The sequence below is a fragment of the Archocentrus centrarchus genome, chromosome 12, assembly GCF_007364275.1.
Source record: "Archocentrus centrarchus isolate MPI-CPG fArcCen1 chromosome 12, fArcCen1, whole genome shotgun sequence".
In the NCBI taxonomy this organism is placed as follows: Eukaryota; Metazoa; Chordata; class Actinopteri; order Cichliformes; family Cichlidae; genus Archocentrus; species Archocentrus centrarchus.
Genome location: NC_044357.1, coordinates 8,333,288 through 8,352,048, shown reverse-complemented (window position 1 = coordinate 8,352,048; position 18,761 = coordinate 8,333,288). Strand labels below are relative to the sequence as shown.

The following is an 18,761-nucleotide window of genomic DNA, read 5'->3' as shown; positions in this document are numbered from 1 at the left end:
GGGGCCTCCTGTGTTGACACGCATGGAGTTCGAGTATTTGTAGCTGGTCGCAGTAGAGTAATGAATGGGCACGAAGAGGCGGACTCGTTTTACGCCACGGCGGTGCGTATCAGGGCCTTGTCACAACTGTGCGCGAACCGCTGCGCGTGCCGGCCTCGTTGACTCTCTCAAAGATTGCAGTGAGGCCACACCGCATTTCCTGTAACGCAAACCCCGCCCCTGCCGGATGGGATGTATAAAAACATTCCCACTTTTGATTGGCTATGGCATCCGTCCGTCAACGCCTATTCCTGATTCACTGATTTGACGCTGACGGCAGTGGGCGGGCGCAAGTAAGAAAATTATAAGGTCATTTGAATTACGCCTGCTAGTGTGCTTATCGGCTACAATGGAGACTGGGATGATGTAGATAATAGTGACAATGAACGGATGATGATAGCGGGGTCAAAGTCGACGTACATTGCCAGGCGATTTCGGAGAAGCAGCAGCGGGTCGCTGCGCTGTTAACAGGAGGGGATCCCAGTGCGTGTTTCAGCCCGTGTGCGTTTCTCTGTCAAGCCGAGCGAGCGGCAGCGAGGAGCGGAGGGGAGCGACCAGGCTAGCCTATAAGCCGATCAAGGTGGAATTGCACACAACGACTTTCACATTTGGGATTTCTGCGCACCTGCATGCTGTAAACGAGGTGCAAGGTACGTAAACAGGTCTCTGCCTCAGCCCAGATCGATTCCCGTGATGTACAACTTGGCGGACTGGCCCGTTTATTATTTGCTAGAAGAAAGGAGAGAGCGCCCGGCAGTGACTCTCTTATATCGCTTCACAACCTTGTCAGCGATTAACCTACTGACAGGACTCGAGATGTCCGATGCTTACATTTCAGACAGCCATATGTCCGTGAAAAGCAAATTATGCGAATACACCATATGCCTCATCTTCATCCTGAAAGAAGCTGCTTCTGGTGTCACGCTGTCCATCCGCTTCCTTTAAGCCGATGCGCGCAATAAGCTGCGCATCCAGCGCGCTTGTTACCATGATAACCTACACCAGGTTGGCGCTATAGATTTTGTCCGACATTGCTGCAATAAAAGGCCTTGTCTGAAATGCACATGGCATGGTTATTGAGGTGTAACCTTGCCAACAGTGGGTTGCGCCTTCCCCTGTCGATGCCACAGTCTCTACCGCAATGCTACGCGCCTTGTAAATTTCCGGGTTCGGCAGCAGCGAATGATGAAGCTCTTTTCTTCCCGTAAAGTGGCCACTGCTCCCCTTAATGCATGTAGTTCCCTGGATCCCATCACGCCGATCTGGCTGAGGTTCAGAGTAATGTAATCGTCCACACAGAGCGCTCCTCTATCCTTGTTTATATTTTAGCAGTAGAGTTATTGAATTTGCATGATGGAGCCAACATCATCACCGCTTCAGCCACATGCAGGGAGGCAGAGGAACAAACATCTACTTAGCATCCTGAAAAAAAAAAGAGAAAAGGATGCCATAAAATGTCCCTTTGATAATGTTAGACAGACAGAAAACAATCATAATCATCTTATAACATTTCTTAAAGGCTATTTAAAAGATAATAAGCAGGCATGTCAAGATATCGTTTACTGCTTGGGCTCATCTTCCTGACTGTATCAGGTGTCAGCTGGGAAACGGTGTCAGCATGTGCTGTCTGCTGTCACTTTAGCCTGTTTGCTGTGAATTCAGGTTCTCTGGAGTTTGGGGCATTTTTAACTTAAAGCAAAAAAGACGATTCAAGGATTTACCATCTTTTTTTTTTTTTTTTTTTAAAGTTTTATGCTTTTAACTGTACTCATGACTACTTAAAGGTCATCCAAGACACTCAGTTATATGTTGTTTTAAATAGTAACCCTTCACAGTAATTTCAGTCTACCAGAGCTGAGTCAGTGGATTGAAATGGGCAGCAGATGTGTAAACAAAACCATAGAAGATAACATTCTTAAGACGTAGAGTTGTGTATGACTGTCAGGAAGTACATTCAAAAACGATGTTCGCTCATGTAAACCTTTCTCCCCCTGAACTGATGTTTGGCCTGAAATGTTTGTGATTAGTAGGCGTGGCTTGCAGCCCACTGGGCCTTCTGTATCTATTTACATGTGTGTGCATTCTTTCAGGATGATGCGTCTAGCATGCTGCACTGCCCTGCTTTTTGTGTTGAAGCTGCTGGCGGGCTTGCCCTGGTACCAGGTTCTTCCGGCAGTCCTGATCTTTTACCTGGGAAGCGGAGGATGGAACTCCCTGGATATTTTTGTCAAAACGGTTGGCAGAGACTTACAGTAAGCATTCGGATGACGTTTGTTAGTAAAATGTAAAGACAGAATTTGTCTGCTTTTTATTTTCCAAGGACATGGCATATATGTTATGTCTTTAAATTCATTTGGCATTAGCTGTGTCACTTCTTAACTGTGGCAAATCTTCAGTAGTTTTGGCTCTGGACTTCAGAAATTAGGTTAAACAATGACTGTAAGAATAAAGTGTTGCATCTCAATATTCATGCAGTCCTAAATCTGCATAAATATATAAATATGTGAGTTTTGTTACACTCCAGAAGGACATCATTGCAAAATCGGTCCGCTGGTGGAATGAATGCAAGTTGTTTCACAATAGGTAAATTGTCATCTTTGCCACACATGTTTTCATGAACTGGGATAGTTTACTCCTGACTGGATATTCCTGCTGTACGCGTTTCTAAACAGGTAGCCTTAAATGTTTGAGACAAAAGAAACCAGGAGGTAGAGAGAAAGGTTTTTATCCGTCAAGTGGAAACTGCCATTGTGGTTGGTTTGTGGTTAACTTCCGTTTTTCCTCAATGGCCTCAATAATCTTAAAACGGGAAACTATCTCTTCGGGGGAACTATGCCACAGTGATCTACCCACTATGGATTGCTACCTTTCAGTGACAAAAATAACACAATTTCCTTATGATTGAAGAAAGAATCATTACAGTATTGTCTCTGCTTCAGCCGCGCTACTTCAGCTTGATTAGAATTATGATTTATGAGTCAAGGTTAAAAATGCACTGTACAGCATTAGATCCTAACAAAGCACACATTTTACACAGTGACTCATGACCTGTTAATGTGTAATTTGGTATGACAAAGCTTAAGTATATACATTGTAAGAGTCATATTATTAGTTTTATAATGGGTACTGATAGCAGTAGATCTGTATGAATAAGAAGTGGCATAACAAAATAAAGTAATTAGTCTCAACTACCTGTGTAACAATAAAGTCTGCTTATCTGAACTATCATGTAATGATAGCATGTTGTCACTATATCACTGTAGCCAGGGAGTTGATAGGCTTATTGTTTTGTTTTTTTATGCCGTTTCTGTAATTATGCTCAGGTGATTGCACAGTACCTTTGTACCATAAAGGTAAAGTGCTGAGAATTGCAATTCATGCAGAATTTGCCCCTCTGGGTCTCAAAGCCTTATGTGGTGTGATGTTGTATGTTTTTTAATCTGGTTTGGATACAGTACGCAGTACATTATCTTAGGTGATCATCTAAAGATGAATGAGCTTCAGAATATTTTAGTTTGAATATTATATTGGTCTGACTTTTTTTTCCCTTCATGTCAGAGTGTGGATGTTTTGTATTACTGCCGAGCTTTATTTACAGCTAAGACAATCATGCATCCTCTGCAGCTGAAGCCATTGGTTTTCATAGGTTCAAGTACAGTTTCAAACAGTATTGATCAAAAACTTCTTTAAATGGGGGCTATAACTGTCATGCAGTCAAGTGGTGTATATATATTTTTGCAAAAATGAATTTGTTGGATGGTTAGACAAATATTTGTTGCCAAAGGACATTATACCTCAAGTCTACTTCCTTCCTTTTTCTTATTTATTGATACATGATGTGGTTTTGAGCAGATGAACTGCAGATGTTAATACCAGTACCAAAAAAAGATTTAATATTGAAATCCTGTGTAATAATCATAGAACTGAATACATTAAGTACAGTGGAAGTGTTCATGTTTTTTATAGGAAGCTTTTTTTTCTTTTATAGTAATACTTTCTTTTGCTCCTTCAGTGCAGCCAGTGTTTTACTGCGAGTGAAGATGAATGTCAGACGTCACCTCAGAGAGAAGAACACGATTCCCAAGATCTTTGCGGAAACAGTGCATCGTTATGGGGACAAAACGGCGCTCATCTTCGAGGGAACTGGGGAGAGATGGACTTTCCGACAGCTGGATGAATACTCCAACAGAGTGGCTAACCTGCTACTGGAGAGGGGTTTCAAGGTAAGTGCACCACACAAAAAACATTCTTTAAAAAAAGAAATTTTTCTAAAGTTATATTTCTGTCAAGGAGGAAGTATAATATCCCAGTACCACATTTGTAGAGAAGGACATTAAATGTATACAAGTCAGTCATTTTAACAACATTTTTTTTTTAAATTGTTTCTGTCATTAGGAAGGTGATGTGCTGGCCCTTTTCATGGAGAACAGGTCGCAGTATGTGGGCATCTGGTTGGGCATGGCTAAAATTGGAGTAGAAGCAGCTCTCATCAACTTCAATTTGAGACTAGACGCTCTGGTCCACTGTGTCACCATCTCCAATGCCAAGGCCGTGATTTTTGGTTCAGAGCTAACTGATGGTAAGGGCAAAGAGGGCAGATGAAAGTTGAGTAGATTTAAAAGTTGGACAAGAAAGTTGAGGGTTAACAGTCTGTACAGCATGGACTTGTGCTGATGAATGCTGTTCTGGTTCCTCTGTAATAAGAGAGGTGAGTGGTGTGGGGAGACGGACACAAAGGTCATAAAGACAAATGGGTTTTGGAGGAGGTGTTTTTTTCAGTATCAGCCAGCAAAGCTATAAATGGCTGATAAACACAAAGAAGGGATGGAGTAATGAAGAGGGTAATGGAGAAATGTGTCTGTCACTAGTCTGCAGTGTCCAAGGTCTGAGCTCTGCAGAGAAGTGCATTAGGTGATAAGAGGTGCAGACACAGATGATAGTACAGTATTCAGGTCAAACTTACTGAAGACAGTCAGTTTGACAGATTTCTTTTTAACTAACCTGCAGTGTGTTGTCAAACATGCTTTATATTACCTAAACTTAATTATCTAAAATTGCCACAGCTCAGTAGAATGGTCAAACATTGTTTGGGGATCTATTTTACTCTCCTTTTGATGCTTCCTTGGGTCTCTGCCCAATCTAGAAAGATCTGAGCTCAACAGCTATAAAGAGTGAATGATTTTTGAGCTGCTCATTCTGAGATTGATGGAATAGTCTCTGTAATGGATCCTGTGTCTTTAGGGTGTTTTATGCCTCTAAGTAACTGGAATTAAAGCCTCACAGAATAGGACAAAAATCAAGCCAGCAGCATTAGTACTAAGGTATGACATAAGGCTTTTTTTAAAAAGTGAAATATGAGAGTAGTTTCAATTTATTATTTCCCTTTTTTCTGCCTGCTTCACTTCTGTTTACATCCTTTTTTTCTCACACACTGCACCTCAGTTGCTCTTTCTCTCTTGTGCCTTATATTTTTCCTCACCCTCTGTGCTCCCTTTATCATTGATTACATTTTGCAAGTCATGCGAGCTTTGCTGTATTTGCACCACTTGCAGCTGTCTTGCAATAATGAACTGTGAAATAAATCTGATGTATTTTAATGTTTTTCTCTTGCCCACAGCTGTGTCTGAGGTCCATAGTTCAATGGGGAAGGCAGTGCAGATGTTTTGCTCTGGAGACTGGGACCCCAAACGAGTCCCGCAGGGAACCGAGTGCCTAGAGCCACTAGTGGCTGGTGCCTCTTCTCACCTACCCCGCCAACCAGATCGCAGCTTCATAGGTGAAAACGCCTTCTCATAACTGTTCAGGATCTGAGTTTCCTAAAGGCATTGGTAGTCCCAACAAGTTAATTTGGCAAAAGCCATTTCACAGAGATTCTTAGGAGTAGTCTAAAGTGATATTTTCTTGTGGGCCTCTGAACAATGATGAATAATGACTCAGCAACCAAAAAATTATTTTCTGGTTATCAGTAATAAAACTGTCAAAACCCCAGCACCAACTCTAACCAAAACAACAGAGCAATTTCAGAAAGCAGTTTGTTTGCATTTTTGACAGTCTAGCTGCACCGACCACTTGGCAGGTGCTGAGTGATATTTTTGGGGCCAAGCAATGACTCACAGTTAGTCAAATCAAATTTCTAACTTTTATTGACAAGTAAAAAACTTGCACTGAACTGAATTGTCAAGAATTTGTTTTTTTCTCTATTTGATATGTTTCTTACTACAAAAAAGAGACTCTTTCATTATTTATTCATGTAATGTGCTATATTTTCATGATTTACTGATGACTCCTCACCGGCCAATTACATGGGTTGCCTTTCTCAGACAGCACTTGGCCAAAAGGGAAAGCAAATTGAATCCACAATATTCATAATCAAGCCATGTGCTGTAACTTAAAAAAATGACTTTGCAATTAAAACTATGACTAATCCTGTAAATAAAGATGAAAGTCAAGTATTTACACTCCTGCAAAACTCATACGAAGTGAAGATTCAGCAGTAAATTAAAAGGAAACATTTAAACTCAGTATGAATTTTATAAAAGTAAGCATTCAAGCACATGCTAAACGCACACACTACATTCTGCTATTGTCTTACTCTCATTGTGCTGTCGTTTTTCAGATCGCTTGTTCTATATCTACACATCAGGAACCACTGGGATGCCTAAAGCAGCCATTGTTGTGCACAGCAGGTAGGAAAGAGACAAGCGGCTAACAAACAGACACACAAGAATGTTCTCTTTTTTGATCCATGTACCTTTTACGTGTAGAACAAACAGTTTTAATAAAAAAAAATAATAATAATAACGGAATAAATAAAAGTAAATGCTTTTGTATTTGCTCATTTTGCTTTTTGGTCTTTTCGATCCTCACCCTACCCTGGTGTTCAGGTACTATCGCATGGCAGCTTTGGTGTATTATGGCTTTAGGATGTCACCAGATGATGTGTTGTATGATTGCCTGCCACTCTACCACTCTGCAGGTATGTCTGTTTAAGGGACGAGGGTGTGGGGGGGTTAATCTACAAATGAGTTTGTAAACTTGTAGTGTTTCCTGCTTGGTTTGGTTGATTTGTTATGCAGCAAATTAGAGCAAACAAAAATGCATCAGTAAAAGTTATCAAGCAAGAAAAATACAAAAGGCAGCCACCTGTAGCACAAATGTAAGCAAAACTAACAGCTTGCCATTATTATTACTACCAATTTGAGTACTGAGGTGTTCTTCGTTTATGCTGGAATTTTGTCCAGAATAGTTTTGCTGTATTCCAGCAGAAGATGTTGCACGACTGCAGTGAGGATTCAGTGGAAACATTGTACTGCGTCCCTGTTCAGTACCTTTCAAATGCATTCAAAGTGGAAAACTAGAATAGAAGGATAGTTTTGCAAAGGTACGATCCATTAATGTTTACAGCTGTTGTTAGTGGGACATTTATTATTCTGACTAGTACGTGCCCATGCTACAGTATCATTTGACCATGAAATTAAAGTGATACAATGTTATTATAAGGAGTTAAATTCAAGGGATTCCTCATTTTAGCCAGTTGCTGGGTGGTTGCTTGGCAACACGATGACATTATAATATATCATGTATAATTCATCTTTTTAAAAATTTTAATCAGATGTTACTGTCGTGAAATCAATTTGACAGGATGCTTTCATAAGGTGCTGCTGGTGCATAAATGCTAAAAACAGGTCATTTTAGCCTCTTGCTATGTGATTGCTAGGCAACATGATGACACTGTAATAAAATAGAAGCTGATGTAGATAAGAACCTTCGGGGGGCCTGAGATATACTTCTGTGCCAGGCCAATTTTCAAATGCTAACATATCAGTAATTGCTGTTAGCTGTCATAGTTCAGTTTTCTGGAAAGTTGATATAAATATCTGCTATTTGTTACGTATCATTGTGTGGCTTTACATTGTTTTTATTTTGGCTTCTTCTTTGTCCACAGGAAACATTGTGGGAGTTGGCCAGTGCCTAATACACGGCATGACTGTAGTCATCAGAAAGAAATTCTCTGCCTCACGTTTCTGGGATGACTGTGTCAAATATAACTGCACGGTAAGTATGTTGGACAGTCATGTGTAAAAGAAACTACACCCTCTTTCAGCTCTAGTCATCTAGTCTTTGGCAGGTCTTAAAATTATTTAAATGCAACCTGAGATGAAGAACAACACATGACATATTACACCATGTCATTATTTATTTAACAGAAACTAAGCCAAAATGAAGAAACAGTGTGTTAAAAACAAAGTACATCCCATTATTCAGTAGTTTGCAGACCCACATTAGGCAGCAATAACTTGATTTCTGTTTCTGTATCAGTTTCTCACATCATTGTGGAGAATTTTAGCCAACTCCTCTTTAAAACTTTACTTCAGTTCATTGAGGTTTGCAGGCATTCATGCACAGCTCTTTTGAGTTCTCACCACAGCCTTTTCAATCAGGTTGACGTGTGGTGCTACTGCAACACCTTAATTCTTTCCTTTTTCAGCCATTCTAATTTAGATTTGCTGCTGTGCTTGAGATTATTGTCCTGCTGCATGACCAGTTTCAACCAAGCTGTCAGACAGATTACCTCACATTTGCCGCTAGAATACTTTGGTATACAGTGGAGTTCATGGTCAACTCAATGACTGCAAGGTCCACAGGTCCTGTGGCTGCAAAACAAGCCCAAATCATCAGCCCTCCATCACCGTGCTTCACAATTGGTGTGACATGATTGTGCTGATATGCTTTGTTTGGTTTTTGACAAACGTGATGCTGTGCATTTTGTCCAAACATCTGCATTTTGGTCTCATCTGTCCAAAGGAGACTGGTCAAGAAGTCTTGATTTGTTCAGCTGCAACTTTGCATTGCATGGTCTGACCTTCGAGTGAATTTGCTGGAACATTCACTCCTGGGAAGAATTGACAGCTGTCATGAATGTTTTCCACTTGTGACTAATTTTTCTCTCTGTGGAATGATGGACTTCAAATCTTTCAAAAATGGCATTAAATGCCTTCCCTGACTGGTGGGCAGCAACAATTGTTTCTCTAAGATCATTGCTGATGTCTCTTTGGCATTGTGTTAAAACACACACTTGAATGCTCCAGACCTGCAAACTGCCAGAATGGTGCTCATGCTTGTTGATCATCAATTAATCAAGTGCATTTGATGAGCAGCGCCTGGCTGCTTCTTACCCTCTTAATATGATGTAAGGGTGTACTTCGTTTTTCACACTCTGCTTCTGCATTTAGGCTTGGTATTTGTTAGGGCATGGTAATATGTAATGTGTTGTTGTTCATCTGATGTTGTATTTGCTTAATTTTAAGGCCTGTTGAAGACAAAGTGACTTTCTTTTATTGTCCTAAAACCTTAACATTGAAAGAGGGTATATTTATAAGTCCCAGTCACAGATCTAGTTTATTAGGCAGCACACAGTAGTACACTAAATTCTTATTAATACCTCGTGTTCTCAATCATTTTTAACAGTAATGTTATCCCCACAGCTAAACTCTTTGAATCCTTTGTTTTTACCATTGTAAGCTCGGTATAACTCCAGTGAGCAGTCTTTTCTTACTTTTTGTCTCATCACTGAACTTTGTTTGTTTCCCACCGTCCACCAGATTGTGCAGTACATTGGTGAAATCTGTCGCTATCTACTGAACCAGCCGATTCGTGACACAGAGCGACAACACCGAGTACGCATGGCACTGGGCAACGGCCTGCGTCAGTCTATATGGGAGGAGTTCATGAAGCGCTTCAATATCCCACAGATTGCAGAGTTTTATGGAGCCACAGAGTGCAACTGCAGCCTGGGCAACTTTGATAACAAGGTGGGAACATGTCTTCCAAAGAACTGGTGATGATAAAATTTCATTGTGGTTTTTAAGGAACAATAATTATTGTATCTTTGTAGTAAAGTATCATCTTTTAAAATTCCTAAGACACTTAAAGAAGAATTCAGAGGATTTTGTTTTCATTATTGCTCTAAAAGCATCATATTAAGCACTAATAGCATTATCATGTGGGGTTTTTTTTTCCCCCCTCAGGTTTAATAATGTCTAAATAATAAAACACAACACACATACCCACAACTTGTCAGCTACTGTAATATGTCTGCGCTTCATTTTCCTCATCATCCTGGTAGTTTTGTGGTTGATGCTTTTTGTCTGTGTGCCAGATCGGAGCGTGCGGCTTCAACAGTCAGATTCTACCCTTCATCTACCCCATCAGACTGGTGAGGGTTGATGAAGAGACCATGGAGCTAATTAGGGGACCCGATGGCGTCTGCATTCCTTGTAAACCTGGTGGGTTTACTGTTTGCACATATCAAACATTCATTTTAACTGTGATGAGTTTTAATAAGTTTACAGTGTTGGTTTAAGCAGTAATAAATATCTCATGGTGATACGCAGCTCATATGTTCCCTTTTTTAAAAAAAAAGATGCATATTTGTTTGTGAACTAAAGATGAACATGTAGTCTGTACTTTTAGGAGCGATACTTTGTAAGTTTCTATAATCTAAGGCCCAGCTGATTGATTAATATTGCCATAACAAAGCTACTGTATAACTCATCAGAAAGACCGCAGCTGCTCAGAATTATAGCGTAGCATTGTGCTCATAATCTGCATTATATTAGACTTTACAGAAATGCATAAGCACTCTTTATTTAAGTTCCTTGGAGAACATGAATGACTAATGTTCCTTATCTCTTTCTCATTCCAGGTGAGCCCGGCCAGCTTGTTGGCAGGATCATTCAGAATGACCCTCTACGTAGGTTTGATGGCTACGTCAGCCAAACAGCAACCAGCAAGAAGATTGCTCATAGCGTATTTAAGAAAGGAGATAGTGCCTATCTTTCAGGTTAGAGCACTTACACACACATACTGAGCAGTGCATCATATGTCATTGTGACTGATGAGCTGAATGTTGAATCGATTCCTTCTCACCAGGTGATGTGTTGATCATGGATAAGTACGGCCACATGTACTTTAAGGACCGAACAGGAGACACTTTCCGCTGGAAAGGAGAGAATGTCTCAACAACCGAGGTGGAAGGAACTCTAAGCAGACTCTTAGACATGAAGGATGTAGTTGTTTATGGAGTGGAAGTACCAGGTAACATCTCAGCCTGACCTGGTCAATTACAGATATATTGGATGTTATATGAAACTTTTTTTTTTAACGGAAAAGGATGCTTAGAGTGATTTAGAAATGGTGTATTTACTTAGTTTATACTGGAACTGTAGTTCTGACTCCATTGTTTGCAGAACTCTCAGCACTGTCCGGGGAACATGTAGTAGATGAACTACAGTGGAGGAGATGGTTTTGTGGAGTCGAGCAATGTCTTCACGTTAAGTTGCTAACTAGTTTGCTGAGAAGTAATAAACAATGGATGCAGTATTTTTCTTTTCCACTATAACATATGATATCATTCAGTCAAGCTTCTGAAATTCTTTTGTGAAAATCCTAATTTTGATTAGGTGTTGTTGCCTCAAACATGCACCAATTCCTTCTTATTCTGTGTACAAAATGTTAAAATGAGGTCTTTTGTACCCTCACACCTTTGTGACAAATCTCCCCCAAAAAAATCAAATTTAAGTTAGAGAAAATTCAGGCCATTTGTTTTTTGAATTGTCTGCCCAGGATATTAATCATTAGAGGTTTATTTCTAACATATTTATTTAAATGTGTAAATGTTTATTTTTAAGTATTATCTCACTTTTTAAATGAAGTCTCCCATTAAAATCAAGGCTAACTCACAGATTCATTAGAGCATATGTGTGCAGTCACTCTAATAAGGTTATTTTCCCCAAAAGCAAAACAATACACCAGTCTAATACAATTGTTGAGATTTGAAAGACATGCTGACAACACAGCAAAAACACAAATGTATAAACTTGCTAATGTTCAAAGAGCACATTAATTTTGTCTAGGTGTTTATGACTGCCTCATCTACTGTATGAAACTGAAGCTTGTCTGGTGCTACATGAAGGGGAGAAATACAAGTGGGATACTGTGTAAAGACATAACAAAGGTTCCACACTAAGACTCTTGGCCTCGTTGCACAAACATGACCTGACCGTAAACCTCAGCAGGCACTATAATTCCTCCTCTGACCTTCCTGCTTCCGTGTGCACAGGAGCAGAAGGAAAGGCTGGAATGGCAGCCATCGCCGATCCGTCTCACTCCACTGACCTGGAGAAGTTTGTGAAAGACATGGAGAAGGCTCTCCCTCCATATGCTAGACCAGTTTTCCTCCGCTTCCTCCCAGAGGTCAACAAGACGGGTAAAATGCTCTTTTCACTTGTCTTGCCGTTTAATCTTTAACCAGATGCTGATATTTTGCAAACACAAGGACACACATTTCTTTGTTTGCCCTGCAGAATATTTCAGTTGCTTTTGAAGTACCACTGAGCCTTAAACCTTCTTAGCTACTCTCAAAGTATTCCGAGTTAATACAGTTTTTTTTTTAACCTACTTTTGGTCTTCAACGCAGGAATCAGATTACTATTGAAATGCATGTTGTTTATAATCTAATCTCTTCCTTCCAGCAGATTTTTGATCGCTTTCAGTCCAAGCAACACAATTACTGAGGAATATGAATATTTCTTTGCTTTGCTTTAAATGTTTTTCCTCACCACATAACTCCATTTGTTTTTCAATACTTTTAATACTTCTAGTTTTGCTCTACAACGTAGAAGAGAGTAGGTGCATCTAAACTTTCGATGGTATTTTAGATTCATAAAAAGTAAATGCATGCTTTTTTATTATTATTATTACAAATTCAGTGCAGAAGATTCCAGAATAAAAAAAACTTGCTAATGGCAGCACTTTGGGAAAAAATTGTTGCATTGTTTGGCAAATTAATATGTCTATGCATTCTCTTTGTGTGTCTCTCCCAGGAACGTTTAAGTTTCAGAAGACGGAGTTCCGTCGGGATGGCTTTGATCCCAGTGCAGTGTCAGACAGACTGTACTTCCTGGACTCCAGCAAAGGGCGCTACATGCAGCTGGATGAGGAGCTGTACCGCTCCATACTGTCAGGGAAAAACAAATTGTGATGACCAGGCTGACCACTACAGCAACCCACACACACATACATACATACACACGCACACATGCCAACCCACACGCACAAATACAGAAGACAGTGTGTGAGACCAGAATAGAAGATTTTGTCCCCATATTCACAAATACACAAAGAAGTAATAGCCATACACAGGCCTGCACACACACACATAAATGTATTCCCAGAACCACTTTGCTCTTTAACATCCCTAACAGACCGATGCATGTCACGCTCAAAAAACACACACTCTACTCTGCCCATCCCTCTGGAATTCTCCTCAGCAACTTCTCTCGCTACCTCAGCAAACAAAGAGAGAGGCACAAACCCAGAAACCAGGTCTATTTGGTAACTTGAAGCCACCCTTCATGACCACATGCTCCCTGCCCCATCAACAGTTCTCATACACTCCCACCTGTCAACGCTGGTCCATTAAAACACGTGTTATTGCTGGCGAGGAGGAGGAGGAGGAGTAGAACAGACTGCCTAGCATCCAGGATGCAAAAACTTGACACTCCAGATGAACCCAGACTTTAAAGGATGTTGATGAAGAACCTGGATTCAGTACATTAAATATGTGGGATAAACAGAGGGACCTACATGGACCTAAACTATCACTCTGTTCATTGTTCTGTTAGTGAGATTGTGACAGACTGAAGCCACTGCTGTCGACTTAACCTGCACAATTAAGCCAGTAGTGACAAACCTGTGAGATGGTTACATCTGTCCTCTGTTTCAGGTCAAATTTTATGTAGTGTTTCCTTTAACGCTCAGCTCCCATCTTTTCTTTTTCAAATCCAAAGGCTTTCTTTTGTTCTTTCTTTCTTTTCTTTTCTTTTTTTTTAAAGGGATTAACATATTTGACCTGTAACACACAGGAGTAAAAACAAAACAAGTCCAGTGGTTGAAGGTGTGAATTGGGCTCCAGCATTTGCAGTGCAATAATTAGCCACATGAGAGATGAAGAAAAAAAAAAATAAAGCTTTGCATTTAAATGTCTGAAGTACACCAAATATATTTAAGTTGTAGCTTCTACATATTTAAGAAAAGACAGACATTTCAATAATTTATATTGTAAAAGTGTTTCTGTTTTTTTGTTGTTCTGCTTTATGTGTATCCAAATCTGTGCTTCATAGGCTGGTGGAGTCCTCCTTCTATCAGCTGCTAAAACACAAAGTCATGTATTCAGACTGATTCAACCCTGGGCTAAATACATAAACAGGACTTGTTCACATGCTGAGCTTGAGTGCAGTATTGCTGTGTGGCTGTATTGTGCAGGTTTTGTCCTTAAAGGGAGACATTGCCTATCTTAAAGTCTGCATATGTTCTTTTAAATTATATGAATTCAGCTTAGGTGGCAAAAGCACCTGATCGGCACGGAGTTCATCTGTTAATAAAAGGGATGTTCTGCGCCAGTTTCGGGAACTCTGAATGATCCAAAGATTCAAAGGCGGGAAGCAGGAATTTGAACTGGAAGGAATGCATCAAAATAGAGGAGTAGAAGAAGAGACAATATGCTTTGTCATTAATGTTATTGTCTGTTGTTTGCAGTAGATGTTCTCAGAGGTTGTAGCAGCATGAATGAGCATCATCAACCACAAGCAGAGCACTGTGCCTTACTGTGAGTTCACCTCCCAGAATCACAGGCCCTGGCCCACACGCCTCCTTTTGTTGGACTTCATCTTTCACTCTCTGTGAGTGTCCAGCTTCCATGATCTCATTTTGTCTGTCTCCAAATTCCCTAATGTACTATCCGTGCAAATATGGCCCAAATCACAGGAGCTCTGAATATTATACTGAAAGTCACTTGATAACTATCCGTGGCAGCCAATGGACCGGCATCTTTATCCTGCCAGGTGCAGGAAGTGTTCGTGTTTGTCTTGGTGGGCGGGGGTCCAATTTTCCAGTGAAACATTTTTAACTACCAAACCATACTTTTTTTCTTTTGAAACTCTTCTGGTCATTTAGTCCTAACAGGAACTTTAACTTGACTTCTAGCAGTTTTATTTGCTTTGTATTTGTTTCTTGGGCTGTCATGTAGAGATGTGTGTTTCCCTTTTTGCTCAGCACCTTTACTTTAAGCCTTTATTTTATTTCTGCCGCCCACCCCATTCCTTTCCCTTCATTCCTACTGTCTGACTCTCATCCTTCATCTTATCCATTTCTGTCAGGTACTGAGGCTCATTTCCTGCCATGTCTGCTTCATCTCATGATTGATTCAGATAATGGTTAAAGTAATTGAATAGATATATTTCCTAATTGGAATTTATTAATTGTTTAATTTAGTTGACGTTTGAGATGGTTCAGGAGGTCTGACATGTTGTTCCAAGCACACACACACAAAACCATTTTCAAGGATCTTTTACCGATGTTTGTAGTCTGCCATTACCCTGTGTGTGTGTGTGTGTGTGTGTGTGTGTGTGTGTGTGTGTGTGTGTGTGTGTGTGTGTGTGTGTGTGTTGTTGTTTTGTTTTTTTTTCCTTCCATTGCAACTGACCACATCCTAAGTTGCCTATAATACAGCAAGTTATTATTTTATTGTAGCAACATTTAGGCTACATTTTCTTTTTTGTGTGTGTTGTTTTGTTTTTTTGTCGACAGACTATGTTTAAACATCTTTTCTTGGTTTATGCATTGCACTGACTGACGCAGTTGACCTTGATGGTTGCAGTCTGCTGACAGTGACTGTCAACGCTGCTCTCTTGTGTGATTTCCCTGTTTTGGGGGAACAAAACAACAAAAACAAAGCCGTTCGACAGAGATTTGTTGCTGCTTCCTCTGTCTCTCTCTTTAACTTGTATTTATTCTTTAATGATGAGTGTGAAATGTTCTCATGAATGTCTAAAAAAGAAAATGGGTGAGTGGTGATGATGAAAATAAGTAAAGTGTGATTTGTGTATCCAAAGGGAACTCGGTTTGGCTGTTATGATGCTTCTAACTGAGGGTTGCGTTTGTCGACCCTGACCACCAGGGGGCGTGTGATTAAACAGCCCCGCAAAGAACACTCTGAAGAGGATGTTTCCATTATTTTTAATGAGTTAAATTATTATTTTTTTTTGAAGAACTGTTAATTGTACTTTGATTGTTTTACTGCTACACGTGTTTGCTTTTTGTGTTGTTTGTGTGAAATCATAGCTTTTTGTGGTTTTGGTATAAAAAGAGGATTCTTGCATTTTGAAAGACAATCGAATGACTGTTTTTGCTTTACTAGACATGAGCTTTTTTTTTTTTTTTCTTTCAGGGAAACACTGGTTTTATATGTTTACTCAGAGCTTTTTTTGTGATGTCCAAATGATTAAGTATTGGCAGTCAGAAGCTACACTATACAATAATGGCTATAAAAACTGTAGATTTGAAATCACACACGATACACATTAAAGTTCATCATTTGTTTAACAAATTTAAAACTGATTCACATGTTTCGTTCAGCATGTCATTAAAATGACTAGACTGAGTAACCAAGATACCTTTTCTCATACCACCTGAATACATTCATATTATTATTGCACAGATCAGCTTTAACATGAGTCCCTAACACACTCAGATGTGGACATTGCTGTAACTATTCAGCTTCTGTCATTACAGAGAAATCGACTGAAAACTTCTAAAGTGGCCAAATTTGGTGAGTGAGCCTCAAAGGCTTCAAACTGTCACCACAATGAGATCAGTCGATGTAAATCACTCCACATACAAATGATGGTTCACCTCTTAAGGCACAGTGAAGTTTGACTGAGTGGTGATCGCACAGCCTGGCTGTTTTATGTATAACACATCTGTGTTTGTTGCACCTTTTATTTGTCTTTTCTCCCTGTCACGATTCAAACACATCTGCCTACATGTGTGGAAAAAGTTTTTTTTTTTTTTTTTAATATATAATTTTGTTGTCTCACTGCACAGCAGCTCTGAGCACGTGAATTTTAGAGGAGGTCTGTGAGGTGAGCTGCGTGCGTGTGAGACACACTGATGTCCTCTTGTCCACTGAAGGCTCGTTGTATACATCGTGCATTTCAAGAAAATTAGATAAAAGCAGAGCTGCGAATGGAAACTCATTATTAATAAAACAATTTAAATTCTTCACTTGGACTGTGATTGCAATGCCAGTTTTTTTTTTTGTTTTTTTTTTTCCTGACGATGCAGATTGAAGAGCTTAAACCTGAACTCTGAACACTAACAGTGAGGGTGCGTTTTTATCACTGCACCAAATGTTGGGTTAAGCAGTTCACTTCAGGTCTACTGGCCTTCCTTTAAAATTAAAGCAATGTCAAGGTGATTTTTTTTTTTTTTTAAGAAAGAAAAATATCCAACAGCTTTACATAAGATCTGATGTAATTTTCACATGCATGTATTTATCAAAGCACTGTTTAAATGTCCATTTTTCAGAGAGGAGCTCTGCTTACCAAAACTTTCCTGCACCGTGCTGGAATCTGACACGTCTGCTGAATCAAACTGATCTGCAAGCTTTGCAGATCTTTTTTTTTTTTTTCCCTTCTTCAATAATTTATAGCATTTTGTCCAGGAATTGTGCATTAATTTAGACCCATGACTCCACTAAAAAGCTTTCAAATGACTGTGGGCTCCACAAACACACCAAATGTGCACTTCGTGGATGAGCGGATTTGGGGTGGAAAACTTGACTGGCCTGCACAGAGTCCTGACCTCAACCTGACAGCACACCTTTGGAATGAATCAGAGCAGAGACTGCGAGCCAGCCCTTCTCATCCAACATCAGTGCCTTACCTCACAAACAAGCTTCTGGAAGAATGGTCAAAACTTCCCATAAACACATTCCTAACCCCTGTGGAAAGCCTTCCCAGAAGAGTTGAAGCTGTTACAGTAACAAAGGGTGCCGTGCCATCATTTTAAACCCTTTGGATTAAGATTAGTCAAGTTCATATGTGTGTGAAGGCAGATGAGCAAATACTTTCTGCAACATAGTGTAAGTGTGTCCTATTTGCAAAGTGCACAATCCCCATTTCAGTTGAACAGTAACCATCTTTTAAATCTTTTGTTGTAGCTGTTGAAAACTTTTTTTAAACCTCTATTTTCTGTGATATTTTGAATAATAAATTACACCAATTAAGTTCCTAAAAGGACAGGCGCTTTGGAAGAAATCGCTTTCCGTTATTTCTTAAGAACGTATTGACACTGAAATAAGTACCAAGAGTTTCAAAATCTGTGACATTTCTTTTAACTGCAGCACATGCAGGAGTTTCTTGTAGTGACACGAGTGATAATGATGACCAACCCTGCTGTTGTGCAAACTTGTCCTTTGACATGCAAATATGGGTTCAACTGAAGCCAGCAGCGACCACAGTGTTCTTCTATAACAAAATGATACTGGAAGCCACCGCTTGGCCATCAGCGCTGAGAAACAGAAGTTACTGATCTCTCGTGGCTTGTTACTGTATCTCAGCATGGGACCAGATCATCTGAAATCACCTCGTCTTTGCTTTTGTGGACAGCGCATGAATCTCAGCTGATTCCAGTGAACCACAAGCACGATACATTCCTGAACCTATAAAGCGTCTCTATCTGTGGCTGTTTTTCAAAGTTTTCACATTTTCAACACTTGGCTACTGTTCCCTGAACCTTGTCAGTGATTGGCTGACAACCAGGTGGGTGGATCAGCAGAGGGGGGGGGAAGCAAACATCACCGCAGGCTTTGCCACTCTGTA

General features: G+C 39.9%; 1 protein-coding gene across 1 annotated transcript; it reads left to right on the top strand.

Moving 5' to 3' along the window:
- The first annotated feature begins 347 nt into the window (after positions 1-347).
- On the top strand, positions 348-17,167 carry slc27a4 (solute carrier family 27 member 4). Its single transcript, XM_030742266.1, has 14 exons — positions 348-689; positions 2,130-2,291; positions 4,052-4,262; positions 4,435-4,618; positions 5,657-5,815; positions 6,656-6,725; positions 6,924-7,015; positions 7,985-8,094; positions 9,642-9,851; positions 10,199-10,325; positions 10,745-10,882; positions 10,972-11,136; positions 12,161-12,307; positions 12,924-17,167. Exons 2-14 carry the CDS (start codon positions 2,131-2,133, stop codon positions 13,079-13,081), a joined length of 1,932 nt encoding a protein of 643 aa, XP_030598126.1. The 5' UTR covers positions 348-689; position 2,130; the 3' UTR covers positions 13,082-17,167.
- The last annotated feature ends 1,594 nt before the right edge of the window (positions 17,168-18,761 follow it).